Below are 14,996 nucleotides of genomic sequence, written 5' to 3' on the forward strand. Positions count from 1 at the left end.
GTGGAAATTATTGCTTGGTGATCTAGCACAGCTTTGTGCAGAAACTAGGAGGAATATGTCTATGTCTGCAGGATTTCACATTGTATTTTTTGGAGTTCATTCAAAGTCAGGGCTCATAGTGGAAGGGAGGGTACATGAGAAGGCTGGAACATCTGATCAATGAGCTTGGGAGACCCGATTTCAGAGCAGCATCCTGGCTCTGATGGTTTACTGCCTGTTGCTCTATTGCTCACCTTTTTGGAAGCTGGGGGAGAAGATAATCCCGTTTTCTGAGGGACAGTAGAGCAAGGATTTTTTAACTGAACGTTTTCTTGAAGAATACTGTTTTTTTACGATGATGCTGAGTTTCAAAGTTTGAGGAGAGGGTGTCTCAGGTTTGGAGTAAAACTACCTGAAATCAGAGCAAGCGTGTGCTTCAATGGCCATGTTATTGATTACTCTGGGGCAGGAGAATTTCTCACAGCATCATGGGCTTAAATTACTTGAATAACAACAACAAAACCCCCTTTCAGAATGGAAAAACTATCTTACGCTAAAAGCAGGCATCTCTATGCTTGAAAGAGGTTGATTTGAATGAACTCCAGTGACAGCAATATCGTTATACATTCATTAATAACTAATACTGCAAGAATAGTGACCGTGGTCTGTTTCACTGGACCTAGAAGAGAGGACAGCCTGCACTCTCAGGAGCCTGCAGGCTGAGTCTGCTCACGCAGCTGGATGGTTAAGAGGCTGTTCCTGGGGGTGACCGGGTGATTCCCACATTTAATTTTAATTTCTTGCTAGGCTGGAGTTCACACATGGCTGTCTTTAATGTAGAAACTCCTAATTCTTGTTGCTGGACATGGAGCAACTGTGACTCTGAAGGATTTCTGGATGCTGGAAGAGGTGGTATGGTAGGGAGATGCTGTGGCATGGGAATTAAAGAGAGAATGGTATCAAGACAAACCTTTTCATATGGCCTCTTTACCTGCCTTTCCTGGACAGCCCCAGTGTTTCACCAGGCAGGGACTGAGGGGGAAATTATGAGTATCTGTTACTTAACTGGAGTAAAGGTGTTATCCTGAGACAAGAAGGAGGGTGCTTATCTTTGGTGAGGGGAGATGGGAGAAGCAGGCTTCTTCACAAGCTGTACGTGGCACAGCACAATGGGGGGGATGGAGGAGCAACTGGAGGCAGCCTGCCTCAGTTGTCCCACCTGAGATTTCAGGTCAAGCCTTAAAGAAATCCACGTGAAGCTCCAGTCTGTGCAACACCTTGATCTAAATAGGAGGCAAAATAAAGTAATTATGGGGTGGCCATCCCTCAGTATTCACCGCATGCTGTACTTGGTGCATCTATTGCAGAATGTAGGATGGGTTAATGCATTTCTAAAGCATTTCCTCACCTCTTTCCGCTTAACCACTCATTGCAGGTTTTAAATGAAATAGCCTGTTGAGCATTAAACTCTCAAGGATTCGGCTGGGGTGACGGGCACCTTTGCATCTGCCAGATGCCTTGCAGCTCCAGGAGCCAAGTGCTGCTATTGGGCTGAAGTAGCGAGGCATGAACCTGAGAGAAAATGAACAGCCTTGCATTCATCCCTCTCTGAGAGGATGAATGCTGTTTTGGGGATGGATTTGTGGTGTGAGTTTTTTTATTACACTATGGAAAATGTTTTTTTGTCCAAACCAGCTGGGTCTTCAGCAACACTAAAAAGTTAAAAGCACTTCTGTGCTAGGTGTTCCCTAAAAGACGGAAAATAAGATTTTTACATTAAAATGCCAGGAAGAAAAATGGTGAGGGCATAAAGTGCTGCTTTATTTTCATCAGATGCTAGTGCTTTTGGAAAATTGGTTGTGCTCCAGCAGTCATTACCCCCCTGCGTGCTTCTCTTGCTGTGCGCTGCAGCTTCTCTCTGAAAGGTGGCTGTGCAGCATGCCTTGTGTTAGCTGTTGCTCCAGCTACACCCTGCCGGCCACCGCTGTTGGCAGGGGGAACACCCTCAGGACCTATGCTTGAGTCCCTTTTTCCTTCCTCTCTTTAATCAGCTCTGCCTTTGTTTCAGGAGTATCAACACTGGGAGCTCTGGGCCTGGGAAGCACCACTGCCAGCACTACGCCACGGGTGGTCACCAGCAGCACCGGCCGCCCCACCACCACCTCGGCCTCAGGCAGGAGGAACAGGAGCACCAGCACACCATCACCCATGGCTGACGTCCCTGATGAAATGACCACACACCTCCCACCCGCCTCCTCCCAGCTGCCACCGACGGGTGCGGAGAGCTGTGACCCCATGGAAGCCCGTGATATTATGTGGTCTCGGACTCGGCAGGGCCAGGTGGCAAAGCAGCCGTGTCCCATGGGCTCGATAGGTGAGTCAAGGGGCAGGAGAACATGGCGCTCCATCTCCATTTGCACATGGGATGTTGTGAGTGTGTAACCGTATTGCCCATGGGCCCTGTGGCACACATGCTTGAATCAGTGGAGCATGCTGGAGCATGCTGATGCCTTCTGTCAGATCTGCGTTGCCTTGCTGAGGTATGGCAAGAAGCTGGCTGGGGCCAAATCCTTAATATGCTGAGCATGTTGTGCAGGATCTTTGGCATCTCAAGCTCTGGCCAAAGGGGAGCACAAGCTAACTACCTTGTGGGGTCGAGCTTGTGCTGTAAGAGCCTCTGCTTCCACAAGTTATGTACCATGTGCCTGTTATCCTTGGTTCTGCCTGTGTTTGTAGCCTCTGGGCTCATTGACTGATCTATTCATGACCGATGCTTTGCTTGTTTGAGGGGTGGGAGGGAGGTGGGAGAAATCAACAAAACTTAAATTTTGAAGCTCTGTGCTGCACTGTTTGCATTTCAAAGGCCGTGGCCAGCATTTTGGAGCTCAGGTATTCCCAGATCTCAGTCCTGAACCAGTGTGAGTGATATTTCAAACTGCATCCAGCATCTAGTGTGATCAGCAGGGAAAGCAAGGGGGGGGGGGGGGGGGGGGGGGGGAAGCCAAATCTTTCAAAATGATTTATTGTTTATGGATTTTGCTCCTTTTCTTCTACGCTTCCCTCCAGTTGTTTTCTTCCAAAAGGTTGCTTTTGGAAATTTTGTGTCCACATTAAAACATAGTTGAATGAAGAGTGGGTTTTGGCATATGGTTCAGTTTGCTGTATTTTAACAAATGCAATTTTCTGAAAATATTTATTTTTCAAGCTAGTCTTGGTGTCCAGCCCTGAGAAGCTGCTTGCCAAGAAGAAGTCAGAAGGTGGAGGAAATTGCCTGAAAATAAGGGCTGGAGGGATCTGGCTTGCAGAGGAGACTCTCTTAATTCTCCGCTTCATTGCCCTGGAGAGTCATTCACACTTGTGTATACGAATACTGACTCTCTCTTGACTTTGGCGAGGTCAGAGTGATAAAATATATGTTAAAGTATGAGGGGCATGGAAAGATGTTAGTGATGAGGATAGGTAAAGAAGATTTTTTGCCATCTTTTCCAGCCCCACTTGCTAAAATTAATGCAGAAAGTATCATGTGGTTCCCAGAGAGGGGAAAGCATAGTCTGAACTGAAGCTGTGAAAGGAAAGAAAAGATAAAAAAGGCAAATGATGGCTGGATGCAGGGAGCCTTTTTCTAAGCACCAGAGTTAAGGACTGGATGATAATAACTAAGGGAAAAAAAAAAAAAAACCAAAAAACCAAACAAAAACCCCCAAACCCCCAACTTGTTGATAGGGGATGACATAAGCCTTTCTCATCTCTAATTTCAGTGATTCACACAACTTGTTAAAAGCTGTGGTATATTAGCAGTGGGCCTCTTCCAGCTCCCTTTGAAGGCATGAGCAAACTCTCACTGTGTTTAATCAGTGCTACCATCAGACCTAGCCTGTAATTCACTCCTCTGCTGAAAAAATCAGCTCTGCAGGGCAGAGCGCTTTATAGGATGCAGTCTTCAATCTATGTGTACTGGCTTTCTTGCTTTTTTAAAGATCTTTAACTGCACCATTTCGGATGCATTTCTTCTTGTCTGGAAGAGCCTGAGGCGCTTTGCTGTCTTTTGCAGCAGGTATCTGGGCAGCCCTTGCCAAACAAAACTCTCCTCTGTAAAGTCCTTCTCGATGATTGTGGGTGGACAGTAAAGTCCAGAGTTACATCTTGGTGTTTGTAACAATTAAACTTTTGTATGTTTCCACCCAAATTGTTTAATGATGATTCAAAGGAGTAAAATCTTCATAAGGCAGTAAGGGAGTCAAGGGTCTGATCCCAGGGCACCAGTGGTGGGGCAGAGCACTCAAGGTGCTGACTCAGCATTTGAGATCCAGCTTCAATTTCATGGTCCCTGGCAGCTTTTCTGCCTGGCCTAAGACATAGAGCCCTCCTGTTGTTTGGCAAAGCGGAGATAATATCCCTGAAGTACCTCATGGGTCTTCTTTGTCTTAAGGCCCCAAAGCACTAAGATGATGGGAGATTAGGACACTGAGATGGCTCAGTAATGTCCTACCAAGGTCCTGAGCACTGAAAAGCTCCCTGGCTTTGCATGAGGTGTCCATCATTGTGAAATGAAGCCTGTATCATGGGGTCCTGGGGGCAAAATGCACCTGATAACATTGAACACAGCTGCTTTCCTCTTGTAGGTGTTGCAACTTTCCGGTGTCTTGTGCCAGATGGGATCTGGGAGCCTCAAGGACCTGATCTCAGCAACTGCTCTTCTCCCTGGATCAACCACATCACTCAGAAGGTAAAACGCTTCCTGTGTGTTGACCACACCAAGTCTGCACACTGACCTTCCTGAGCTCCCTGGTTGGTTTCACAATGCGGAACCCACAGTTACCAAGTCATGCATAAAGCATGAGCCATGCGTAGTAGCCAGCAATTACAAGAGAAAGCAAGACACTAAAAATCTGATGGAAATTAAGGCAAAAAGGGTGAGGGAACAGTGAAGGAGTGGGACTGGAGAGCAGAATTAGAGTGAATGACAGTTCTTGTTTGTGGCAAGAAAAGGAGGAAGAGGGAGATGGAGGTGGGTGGACATATGGAAAATACCGACTTACTGCAAAAGGAAACTTTCTTTTTCACGCATCCCCAAGGATTTTCTCATGCTAAGCAAGCACAGGATAAACCCTGTAGTTGAGAAATCCTTACCAAAGAAAGGCAGGCTCAATATGATATGTTTCCATTGAGCTTCTGACTTCCTGTTTTTAACTTCTGCCCAAATTGTAACATAAATGATGGAATAGAAAAAAATGCCACAGTAATGCCTATCTTTTGACTCTTAAGTCCCCTAATGAACGTTTTGTAGCACTTCATAATTTATCAATGTTTAAAGTGCATTAATGTGACAATAGAAGTTCAAGACAAGAAGAGCTTATTTGGTAGCAACATGCTGAACGTTTTTGTTATTAATGCACAGTGGTTCTTTCAGCTGATTTCATTATAGACAGAGACCAGATGTGTGTTTATGTCATAGAGTCTGTGGGCTGAATCCTTATTATAGCAATTTGTAGGGATTTATTTGCTCCTTTAGCCAGAGCGAGCGAGTCCCACTGTTGCAGGCTAGCTGTACCACTACGCGGTAGCAACACTGCACTCCCAGAGAGCCAGTGCTCGCTGGTGAATGGGGTGGGGTGACCCTACAGACAAGACTCTTCGGCTTTCTCCTCCCTGTCCCCCATTTTAACTGAGGCTCAACAACCAGCGAAGTACACCCCTGATCATTCCTATCTCACTTCATCTGTATTTATAGTCATCCTTCCCCAAGGATGAGGGAAGACATCAATTAACATGGGGCTGGCGTGACATGGCACAGCCATTACAAAGCCTGTGGTCTTTCTGTCCCGCACAGGAGGGTGGGCAGCTCTCCTGCCATACACTCAGCTAGCTGATTAATAAAGGCCGCCTTTGCTGGCATTAGCAGCTGTGCAGCTCTTGTTTTATGACCCATGTACTTATCCTAGAGGGGTTAATATTACTTACTCCAGCCATAATTCACCCAGGCAGCTGGGAGACCTCTTGCTGCTTGGTGAAGATGGCTAGGCTGTTAGCCATTAGCAGAGGGAAATAATAGCCTGCACTGATGAAATCTCCACCAAGGTTAGACTTATTTTATTTGAAACCCCAGCTATCATTTGCGTAACAAATAGGCCTCATTTAATTTGTTACGCACTTTCAAAGCAGTCTAAAATTGAAGAGCCAGTTTTTCAGAAATGCCTAGCAGGTTACAATCGGGACTGCTTGCTTGTTTGTTTGTTTGTTTGTTTTAATTGTTATTTTTCTCCAGGAATTCAGTTATATTCAGCTTTGGGAACCTTCCACCAGTTGGTGGAAAGACTAGGGGGATCTGCCAAGTTACTCAGGATCTAAACTTCTTCTGCCTGAATAGGAATCCACTGGGATCTTGGGATATGTGGCCCAACCTTTATGAGAAAGCCCTGCCAGGCTTTCCTAGGGGCTTGTGTTGGGGTTGCATCCAGTAGGATCCTTACAGCAAATGATTTTAAATTACTTAGGACATAATGAGTAGCCACTTGGTTTCCCTGCCCAGGCAAGAGGCTCAGAAATCATCACTGCGCTTAGAGATGGAGACTGATTTATCCATAGATCAGGCACTGGTGTCTTACATCCCTTCTGTGGACGGGACACTTCCCTACTCCAAGCTCGCAGGTTTGCTCTGGCACCTCTCTAAAGCTGAAGAAGGAGCCTCCTTCTAAGCCAGGCCAGCTCCTCTTCTTGTTCTGGTGAGGGCAGCTACAGGAAGCAGTAAGCCAGCCGTGCGGCCAGGACAGGGTGGTCGCATCCTGCAGCTCAGCTCTTCTGTGACCCCAGTGCTCAGGTCCTCCTTAGCGACCCATCCAACAGCATCTGCAGCACAGCTTACAAGATGGGTAGAAACACTTTGGCAAGCAAGGTTCATACCTGCTCAGCGTGTCTTCATTCCTAATCTGCTTTGTCTCCTAAAAATCCCCTGTTCTGTCACCTGCTGGGTCCGAGCCACTCAGGAAGAAGGGTGAAGGGTCCCCTGGAGGAAACTTCAACCAAGCCAGAGAGGATGGTAGAGAAATGCTTTGCTTGCTTTCATGTCCCTGTAGTGAAGTAAGGGTTATTATCTGCTGCTTTTCTTTCTCCTGCTGTGCTCACACTGTACGTAGTGTTTGCCTGCTTGCATCATGGTATTAGTTTTTACAACCCTCTATTAGCTTCCATTAGATTTATTGTGCTTGATGGAAGATGAGAACAAATGTCTGCTTCAGCAATTCATTGGCCTCCTGACATTTACTTTAACTTTATTGTTGGTGCCTACCATGCCCTCGTAACGTAGCAGAAGAATAAACTTGCCAGTGCGATTGAATTATGCACTGCTACCAGGGTTATTTCTAGAGTCAAGCAGTAAAAAGAAGCAAAAAGGTCAGCTTTGGATACATTGCATCGTCCTGATCATGAGGTCATACATTCAGTCTCAGACTGTTTGTTTTACCTCTTGCTTTCATCAGGACCGTCCTTGGCGCAGTGTGTGACTTGCTTGAAAATACCTTTTCCTCACTGCAGCTTGTAGTTGTGGGTGCTTCCTGTGGGGAGAGGCACCGCTATGCCCAGCTTAAGCCCCTGAAGAAGAGGACTTCTTTGTAGCAGAACAGAATGTGTTGTGTCCTTCATGAATGCATGAAAAGCCTCAAACTGTAAATCTAAATCACCTGCCACCCATATTCATATTGTCCTCCTGAACAGCCTAGATGATATAGTCACAAAGAGCAGATAACCCTTAGGGTTCAAAGTACCTTCCATCAGGTCTTGTAGATCTGCTTGGGTGTGTCTGGCAGAGGGAGTGGGACTTTGTGGAGGACATCAACCACATCATTGTGTCCAGGCCCGAGGGTGAAGTTGCAGTCATGATACCACCATGATCCAACTTGCTTTTGACAGTCTGTTTTCAGAGCTCCATCATGTACTGGATGGAGCAAGTGCTACAGTTGGTGGTTAATTAAAATGACATTAAATACATTTTAATTTGTTTGACTACTATAGTTTCAAACTCACTTTATCAGTGTCCTCCGGCTCTGCTGTAACTGTGTGGAGAGCAGCGATCCAACTCTGTTGGATAACCGGTGTTTATAACTAGTTAGTTATATCCTTAGATATCATCTGATGAAAGCAAAAAGCAAAATTGAATGGAATGAGCTGGGTTGTTGGGGTTTTTTTATTATTATTTGTATATAAAAAAAGAAGATGGTACATAGGTTGTGACACTTTTCTGTGAATCCATACATGTATAATGAAACCTCTACCAAGGAAAGAAAATGGCTATGAAGACTTTTGCAGTGTAAGAAGTTACCCCACAGCCCCTGTTTCAGCCTTGCTACTTGGCTGCTGGCAGCTGATGGTGCCTGATGGAACCTGCCAGATGTTTGCTTCTCCAGAAAATACCATCAGCTCCATGGCCTTCCTAGCTGACCAGTCCATCTGTATGTCACTGTTTTCAAAAATCCTGGTTCAGTCTTTCATACCATCGTTTTTTAAATCAGTCAGCCTGCAGCAGCAGGGAAACATTTTTGCCTATATGACTACTGGTGTTTCAGCACATTTGCTCCCTTCCCAGCATCTTTCTTATTTCTTCTGACTTTTTTTTTCCCTAAATACTTCTTTTCTGCTATTTCTCTCATTTTTATTCTACTGTCCTCTTCTGCAATTGATTCCCTCTGAGAAAGGTAGGGCTGAAACAGCAAGTGACACTGCAGTAGGGTCATTGTTAGTCTTCCCAGACAAAGCTCTCTGCTTCTGTTCCTTGGCATATATGAAACAGGCAGGAGTATATGCCCTCTCCAACACCTGTTATTTCACAGTCTTTTCAGTCTTAAAAAGACGTGAGATAGTGGTACAAGTTTGGAATATACTAGCAAAGTGTTACACAGCGTGATTTCAGGTATGCCAATGCTCATTTCTAAATCTGGCTTGAATCCTGCCAGTATGCTGAAATAGAAGACTAGAGCAATTTTTGGACAGAGCTAGAAAACTATGTTTTTTGTGTTGGTATTTTTGGCAGGAAACATATTTTCTTTCCTTCAAATTAGCATTCCAAGACTAGATTTAATCAATTTGTAAAAGACAAAAAAAAAAAAAAAAAAAAAAAAAAAGCACTCAAACCAAGCAGAAACCAAATTTGGTTTAGAACAGAATGTTTTCTTTTATCCCAGGATCCTTTTTTGTTTTCAATCTTTATTTTTTTGCAATCAAGATAGATTAAAAAAAAAAATATGTCTTGGAGAGAAAGATGTATTAATTCACTTTATTGTTCTTGAGCCTCCCAGTAGAAAGCTCAGTTACTTACACATTTTTTTACCTGCTTCTCGCTTGCCTTTCAATAACAGCCTGACCCTTGAAGAACCTCCAAGGACTGTTCCTGTGTGACTATGTTAGTGGGTTAAAAAGTATTACATATTTTGGAAGAAATAATTAATGAAGATCTTGTCTTCCACATAGCACAAATGAAAAGGAAGATGTGGAGAGGTGCTTTATAGAAGGGAAGCAAGTTAGCAGTGCATACTCTTGGATAGTGTTAAGCTTTGTAGCATTACATAAAATTAAACAAAAAAAGGGGCTCAGTCCTGTTGTTCTAAAGAGTCCAGACGTATATCTTAGGCCTGGAATATTCAGCCAATATTTGGGACTGATGACAGAAATTGGGTTTGATGAGACTTCATAGGAGACCCTTCAATTTCAGTGGAAAATGCTCAAAGAATTGGGGAAATTAGCATTAGCATGTCCTTTGGCCATCATTTTGGATACCCCTTACATTATCCACACAAGCAGGATGGAAAGAGTGTCTCAGGACTGTTGTAGTGACTTGTAGCTGCATTTTCTGGGTGACAATGAATAGGTCTAGGAATGAGTGTCAGTGCTAGAAAGTAGCTTCATCACCTGTCAACCAGACACGTTGTTCCAAGGGAATGGCACATCTCAGTTTTCAGGAAACCTGGGTGCATGAAGTGAGTTTGGGTAAAGACATCTATGTACCCAGGAGTTCGCAGATTTTGAGCTTTAATGTGCCTTTTCTCAGGCATTTCTTCCATTGTTGCCTATTTTGGGGTGTTTATTTGGTCACACTAGATTTCCTCAGATTTGCATTTTTTAGGATCAGTCCAAGACAAAAGGAAAAGGGTTTATTAGTGACCAGTCCACACCACTTTGCTTACAGGTAGGAACAACGGCAGCCTGCAACAAGAGACTTACTACAGGGAAAGAAAACTCTTGGGTTTGCCTTTGTAGCAATTGAGCAATTTGCTCTGAGTGTGCCAGTTTGCATAGGTGCATGGCCCAAGAGAAAATGTACACATCAAATACTGGGCAGCAGTTTGGGTTTTTTTCTAATGTATGTGTAAAAAGCTCTTGCATTCCTGCAGTTTTCTACAAAGCTTACACAAACACCATGTCTCATGGTACATGCTAAGCTCCAGCTCTGAACTGCAGGAAAATGTTGATTTTTTTTTTTTATGTAGTCATTCTTTAAAGTTCTGGGTACCAAAAGAAGAGGTCAAAATTCAGCTTCTATGCTGATGCATGGCTTAGGAGAGCAGGCAGCTGTAAGAATAGGATCTGGTTTCTATGGCATTAGCCTTGTGTGTAACAAGGAAGAAATAATTCAGTTTTTGAATGTATGTTATCATTGCTCTAATGGGAAGAACAACACACTATCTCCTTTATTTATCTTATCTGTATCATCATATGCTTTAATTCTCTGAAGATGAGCATATGAACATCTCCAGTTAGATTTCATTAAATCAGATGGGCTGTTGCTGTCAAATTGATGGAAGTAAATTATTCATTTATAACTCAGCTAATTGATTTACGGAGAGGTAGAAGCTCAGCCTGAAATCTTTCTCTAGGATCTCGCTTTTATAATAAGCACCAGAAATTGAGGGAACAAGAGAAATATCTGATTTCTAATTGTTGGAATATAAGGCAGTTGGAAATTTCATACAAAGAACCCAGCAGAGTTGGTCATTGAACCTGACAGAGAAGTAGGAGCTTAATTTAAATGTCATCCTGTGTAATTTCCCCTTATCCCTAGTACATCCCCCATAGATACACATTCCAGATCACAGAATAGTATGTAACACAAAAAAAAAAAAAAAAAGGACCAGTAACGTGCAGTAGTATTTTTGTAGTGTGCTGTTCATAGGAAGGAGATGGGACCAATTTCTGTGTCCCTGATCCCCATAGCATAGAAGAGGAAAGGGGCACCAGACAGGCAGAGCACAACAGATCAAGAAAGAGGGGAAAGCCACGGGGGGAAAGAGAGTTTCCCAAATAATTACACAGTGGCTTTCACTGCAGGTGATTTGTGAGTTTTATGACTCAACTAGACAACAAAAGTCTTTTAAGAGAAGATTCAGTCAAACAGCCTGCTTGGTTTTTCCTTCCAGCAGCCGCTGCTTAAGCCTTTTGCTCCTCAGTGAGTGTGCTTTTATGTGCTGAGAATCACTAGCCTCATTACAGATGTACTGGCTAACATGGTAAGGAGTGTGTCTCTTGCATGCAAATGCTAAGTGATAAATTAGCACCTGATTATTAGATCCACATGATGAGAATGGTGAACTTTTTTCTCTTGTTCGTCTAGGTTATGTCATCTATTTTTGTTCCTTTTAAAAGGATCTTATTTGAACAAGAGTTGTGACAAAATTATCTCTTTGCTATCAAATAATCTTCTGGACTCATAAACTGCTCTTTCTGAACAGGAGAGACTATTTACAGGGTTTGTTTCTTTTTCAAGTGGCGTAAATAAGGCAATGGGACAAGCTAACTGAAGCCCTCCCCTAACATGGGCATCCCATGTAAAGCAGCGTCATCTTTGGTTGCATCTGCTGCAGTGTAAAGAAGCAGCTCGCCCTCAGTTCCAGCAGAGCCCTGAGAGAACATCAGAAATTGTTGGGTTGAAGCCAGCATGGTGACTGTAGCTGGAAAAACCACTTGTGTTTAAACCAGGCTCAAAACACTGCACATGATCAAACCATGAAGACCCCTGCCATAGTTTCCTTCCTGGGAACTTCTTCTCTTCCTCCCTTTTTTCCTCCTCTTCTTCTTCGAGGAGTTGACTCAACAGCGTGGGGCTGGAAGGGACTGAAGTAGCATCATACTAGCTAGGGACAACCTTTTCCTCTGCTTTCTCAATTGCAGATGAAGTCGGGGGAGATGGCTGCCAACATTGCCCGGGAACTTGCGGAGCACACAAAAAACCACTTGTACGCTGGTGACATCGCGTACTCTGTGTCTGCCATGGTCCAGCTCGTGAACTTGCTTGATGTGCAGCTCCGAAACCTGACTCCAGGCGGGAAGGACAGCGCTGCACGTAGTTTAAATAAGGTAAAAACAAAGGGGCTCGGGAGGGGACAGGAGGCTGAAGAAGGGTTTGGCTTTCCCTGGAGAACTATTATAAACGTCCTTCTGAATGACTGCCGTTTCAGGGTAGTGATTCTTTCATAGTAGACAGGAGTACCTGGCAGGTTTTTGTTTACAGTGTATTTTATTCTGCTGAGAAATGAAACAGTTGTAAATGCCAAGTGTTCTATTGGTGCTGGGAAATGTATACCCTTAGATGTGTAGATATGCGAACTCCAGGTACTTCACTGTGGTCTCAGCTCTCATAGCTCTGTATGAGAATAACTCAAGTGATGCCACGGCAATTCTTTTGGACTTGTGCCAGTGTAAGTGAGACCAGAATTTTGTCCAGCATTTCCAGTGCGGAATCCGTCTGTGAAATGCCTTGTAATATGATCCAGAAAATCTGAATATTTAAAGCCCCAAGAGGCAGAGAGACTCTGGATTTTGATTTCTTTTTCATCTTGTAACATTACAAGATGCTGATTTGAAGGTCAAATGAACACTTTTATGGATGAATGTAAACAAATAAAAAGGAGACAGAAACATTTATTTACACTGGAGATACATTTACAAACGGCACATCAGATACTACCATATTTACACTTAAGGTCTTCAGGATAGTTTAGTATTAGAGGGTGTTTTTTAGTGATGACCCATGACTTAGCCCAGAAGCACCTTACTGCATGATGATGGTGTGGTTTCTGTGCCCCCTGTTTGAGAATAATTATTAGTCCCTTTGTCATTTCCAGAATTAAGTGGAATTGCTACATACTAAAGGTACTAGAAGTTGCCAGTCGTGGAAGGAAATACGGGCTGTGGAGTCTGTGAGAATACATTGAGAGTTGAGGGTTTCCTTGGTCCAAGGCCCTCTTCATCACTGAATCTCATGTAAACGCATGGGATAAGACTTACATAGGATTCAGATAGTGAGTTGTGTGGGCCTGGTCATCAGAACAAAGAGCAGCTGAACCCCGTGGCTATGAGTGTATAGTTATATTTGCCACCCATTTAAAATACGACACGGAATTTTGTTCTCAGCTGTGTAGCTGGCTCTGACAGCCCTGGCATCCATGTAAGTGAGAACAGAACTTGGTCCCAAGGTTATACAGGGAATAAATGATCCCAGCTAAGCCTGAAATTTCTTGTGTGTCATCTGAAGAGAAATATTTTCGCAGAAGTAATGTCTTTTTTTCTTGTAAGTTATTATTGTAGACTTAATGCTGTTTTAAATGCAAAGGGCTTCTGGATTGTTTGAAATTACAACCGCATGGGAACTGAAGTCCTGCATCATGTGTGCTTTGCATGTGCTGTGAATTGGGTTATCCTGATGCTTTTAATTAGTGCTGCTTCCAGCTATTTTGTAACAAAGTAGGTAATAATTGTATTAACTGTTACATCAGCATAACATTATTTGTTATAATCATACCATGGTTCTTTATTTGAAATGATGGTGATGTCTGACAATATCAGGTAAAACCAGTGATTAATGTCACCTACTAACGGGTTTCATGGTTGTAGTCTGCTTCCTCTTCTGAATATTCCCTAGCCACAACCAACATTTCGTCACTTCAGCTTTGCAAGCACGTATTTTTCACCTTTTTATATCCCACCTTCTGATATTTGTGTCAATTACATGAAATAGGTTTGTATCACAGGGACAGCTATGAGTCACTTAGAGAAGGGGAAGACTGGGCAAGGCAGAGCTCCTTGGCTCGGCAGTTACTTCTGGGGTCCCCCTTACAGGCTTCCCCCCCCCGCCCGCCCCCCCCCCCCCCCCCCCCCCCCCCCCCCATCAGCTTTGCACAAGCAGCTCATAAAAATCAATTGCACTCTTCATTAAAATTCTGGACTGCGTGGAGTCCTGCAAAACAGTGATGCGAGTCAGTGATCCAAATGACAGGCTCAGTAATTTACTTGCTCTCATTCCCCACTTAATTCTTTAGAAGAGCAACTGCTCTGTGTTCATTTAAGAATGCATGAATTCAACTTGGAAGTCGTATTGGGCAAACAAAAGGCAGCAGAGTTACTGCTCCATTTTCCCCTTCACTGATCAAGAGTATTTCAAGAAGAAAAAAAAAAAAAGGAAAAAAGTCATTTCTGAAGAGTTTTGTTTAGTGCTGTTTAGTCAGAAAGAAGAAATAAAGTAAGCAGTAGCCATTAAACATTCTTTTAATCATTAAAGGAAGTGTGCTGGGGATCTGAAAGTAATCACCTGTGCTGTTTTTACTGGTTTGTTTTGGTTTTTTAGAAGGCGATGTACAATGAATTGAAATGAACTGGCATAATCAGAATTTTTAAAAGCCATCATCTTTCAGGAGCCACTTTCCTGTCAATAAAAGCTTTATGCTTTCCACTGGATCAGGCTTAATTAAGGTGATAATTGTTCTATTGCAAACTGGCAAGACCCCCAAGTGGATAGCTCTGTAATTTTCAGCAAGGCTTTCTTTGATCTCCATTTGTTTCTGTAAAGTCTTCATACCCACCAGGTTTACCCAGAGGAAGATTTCTGCTGTTACAAATTGATGAATTAGAAATTGAAATTATGCATTGCGTGATACCTGGGTGTATTTTGTCTATTTCAGAGCCTCAAAACTCTTGGGGATAAATTTGGCTCTCAGCTGTACTAATGGGATTACACTGCTGTGACTTGAGAGCGCAAG

At 43.4% G+C, this 14,996-nt stretch overlaps 1 protein-coding gene across 14 annotated transcripts in view; it reads left to right on the forward strand.

Moving 5' to 3' along the window:
* Positions 1–14,996, forward strand: part of ADGRL3 (adhesion G protein-coupled receptor L3) — a 527,115-nt gene that overhangs the window by 415,426 nt on the left and 96,693 nt on the right. For all 14 annotated transcript variants that reach the window (XM_040596934.1, XM_040597007.1, XM_040596917.1 and 11 more), the window contains 3 exons: positions 2,048–2,353; positions 4,602–4,705; positions 12,133–12,318. In XM_040596934.1, the coding sequence (XP_040452868.1) occupies positions 2,048–2,353; positions 4,602–4,705; positions 12,133–12,318 (596 nt within the window). The remainder of the gene's footprint in view (positions 1–2,047; positions 2,354–4,601; positions 4,706–12,132; positions 12,319–14,996) is intronic.

The sequence above is a fragment of the Falco naumanni genome, chromosome 1 (assembly GCF_017639655.2).
Source record: "Falco naumanni isolate bFalNau1 chromosome 1, bFalNau1.pat, whole genome shotgun sequence".
In the NCBI taxonomy this organism is placed as follows: domain Eukaryota; kingdom Metazoa; phylum Chordata; class Aves; order Falconiformes; family Falconidae; genus Falco; species Falco naumanni.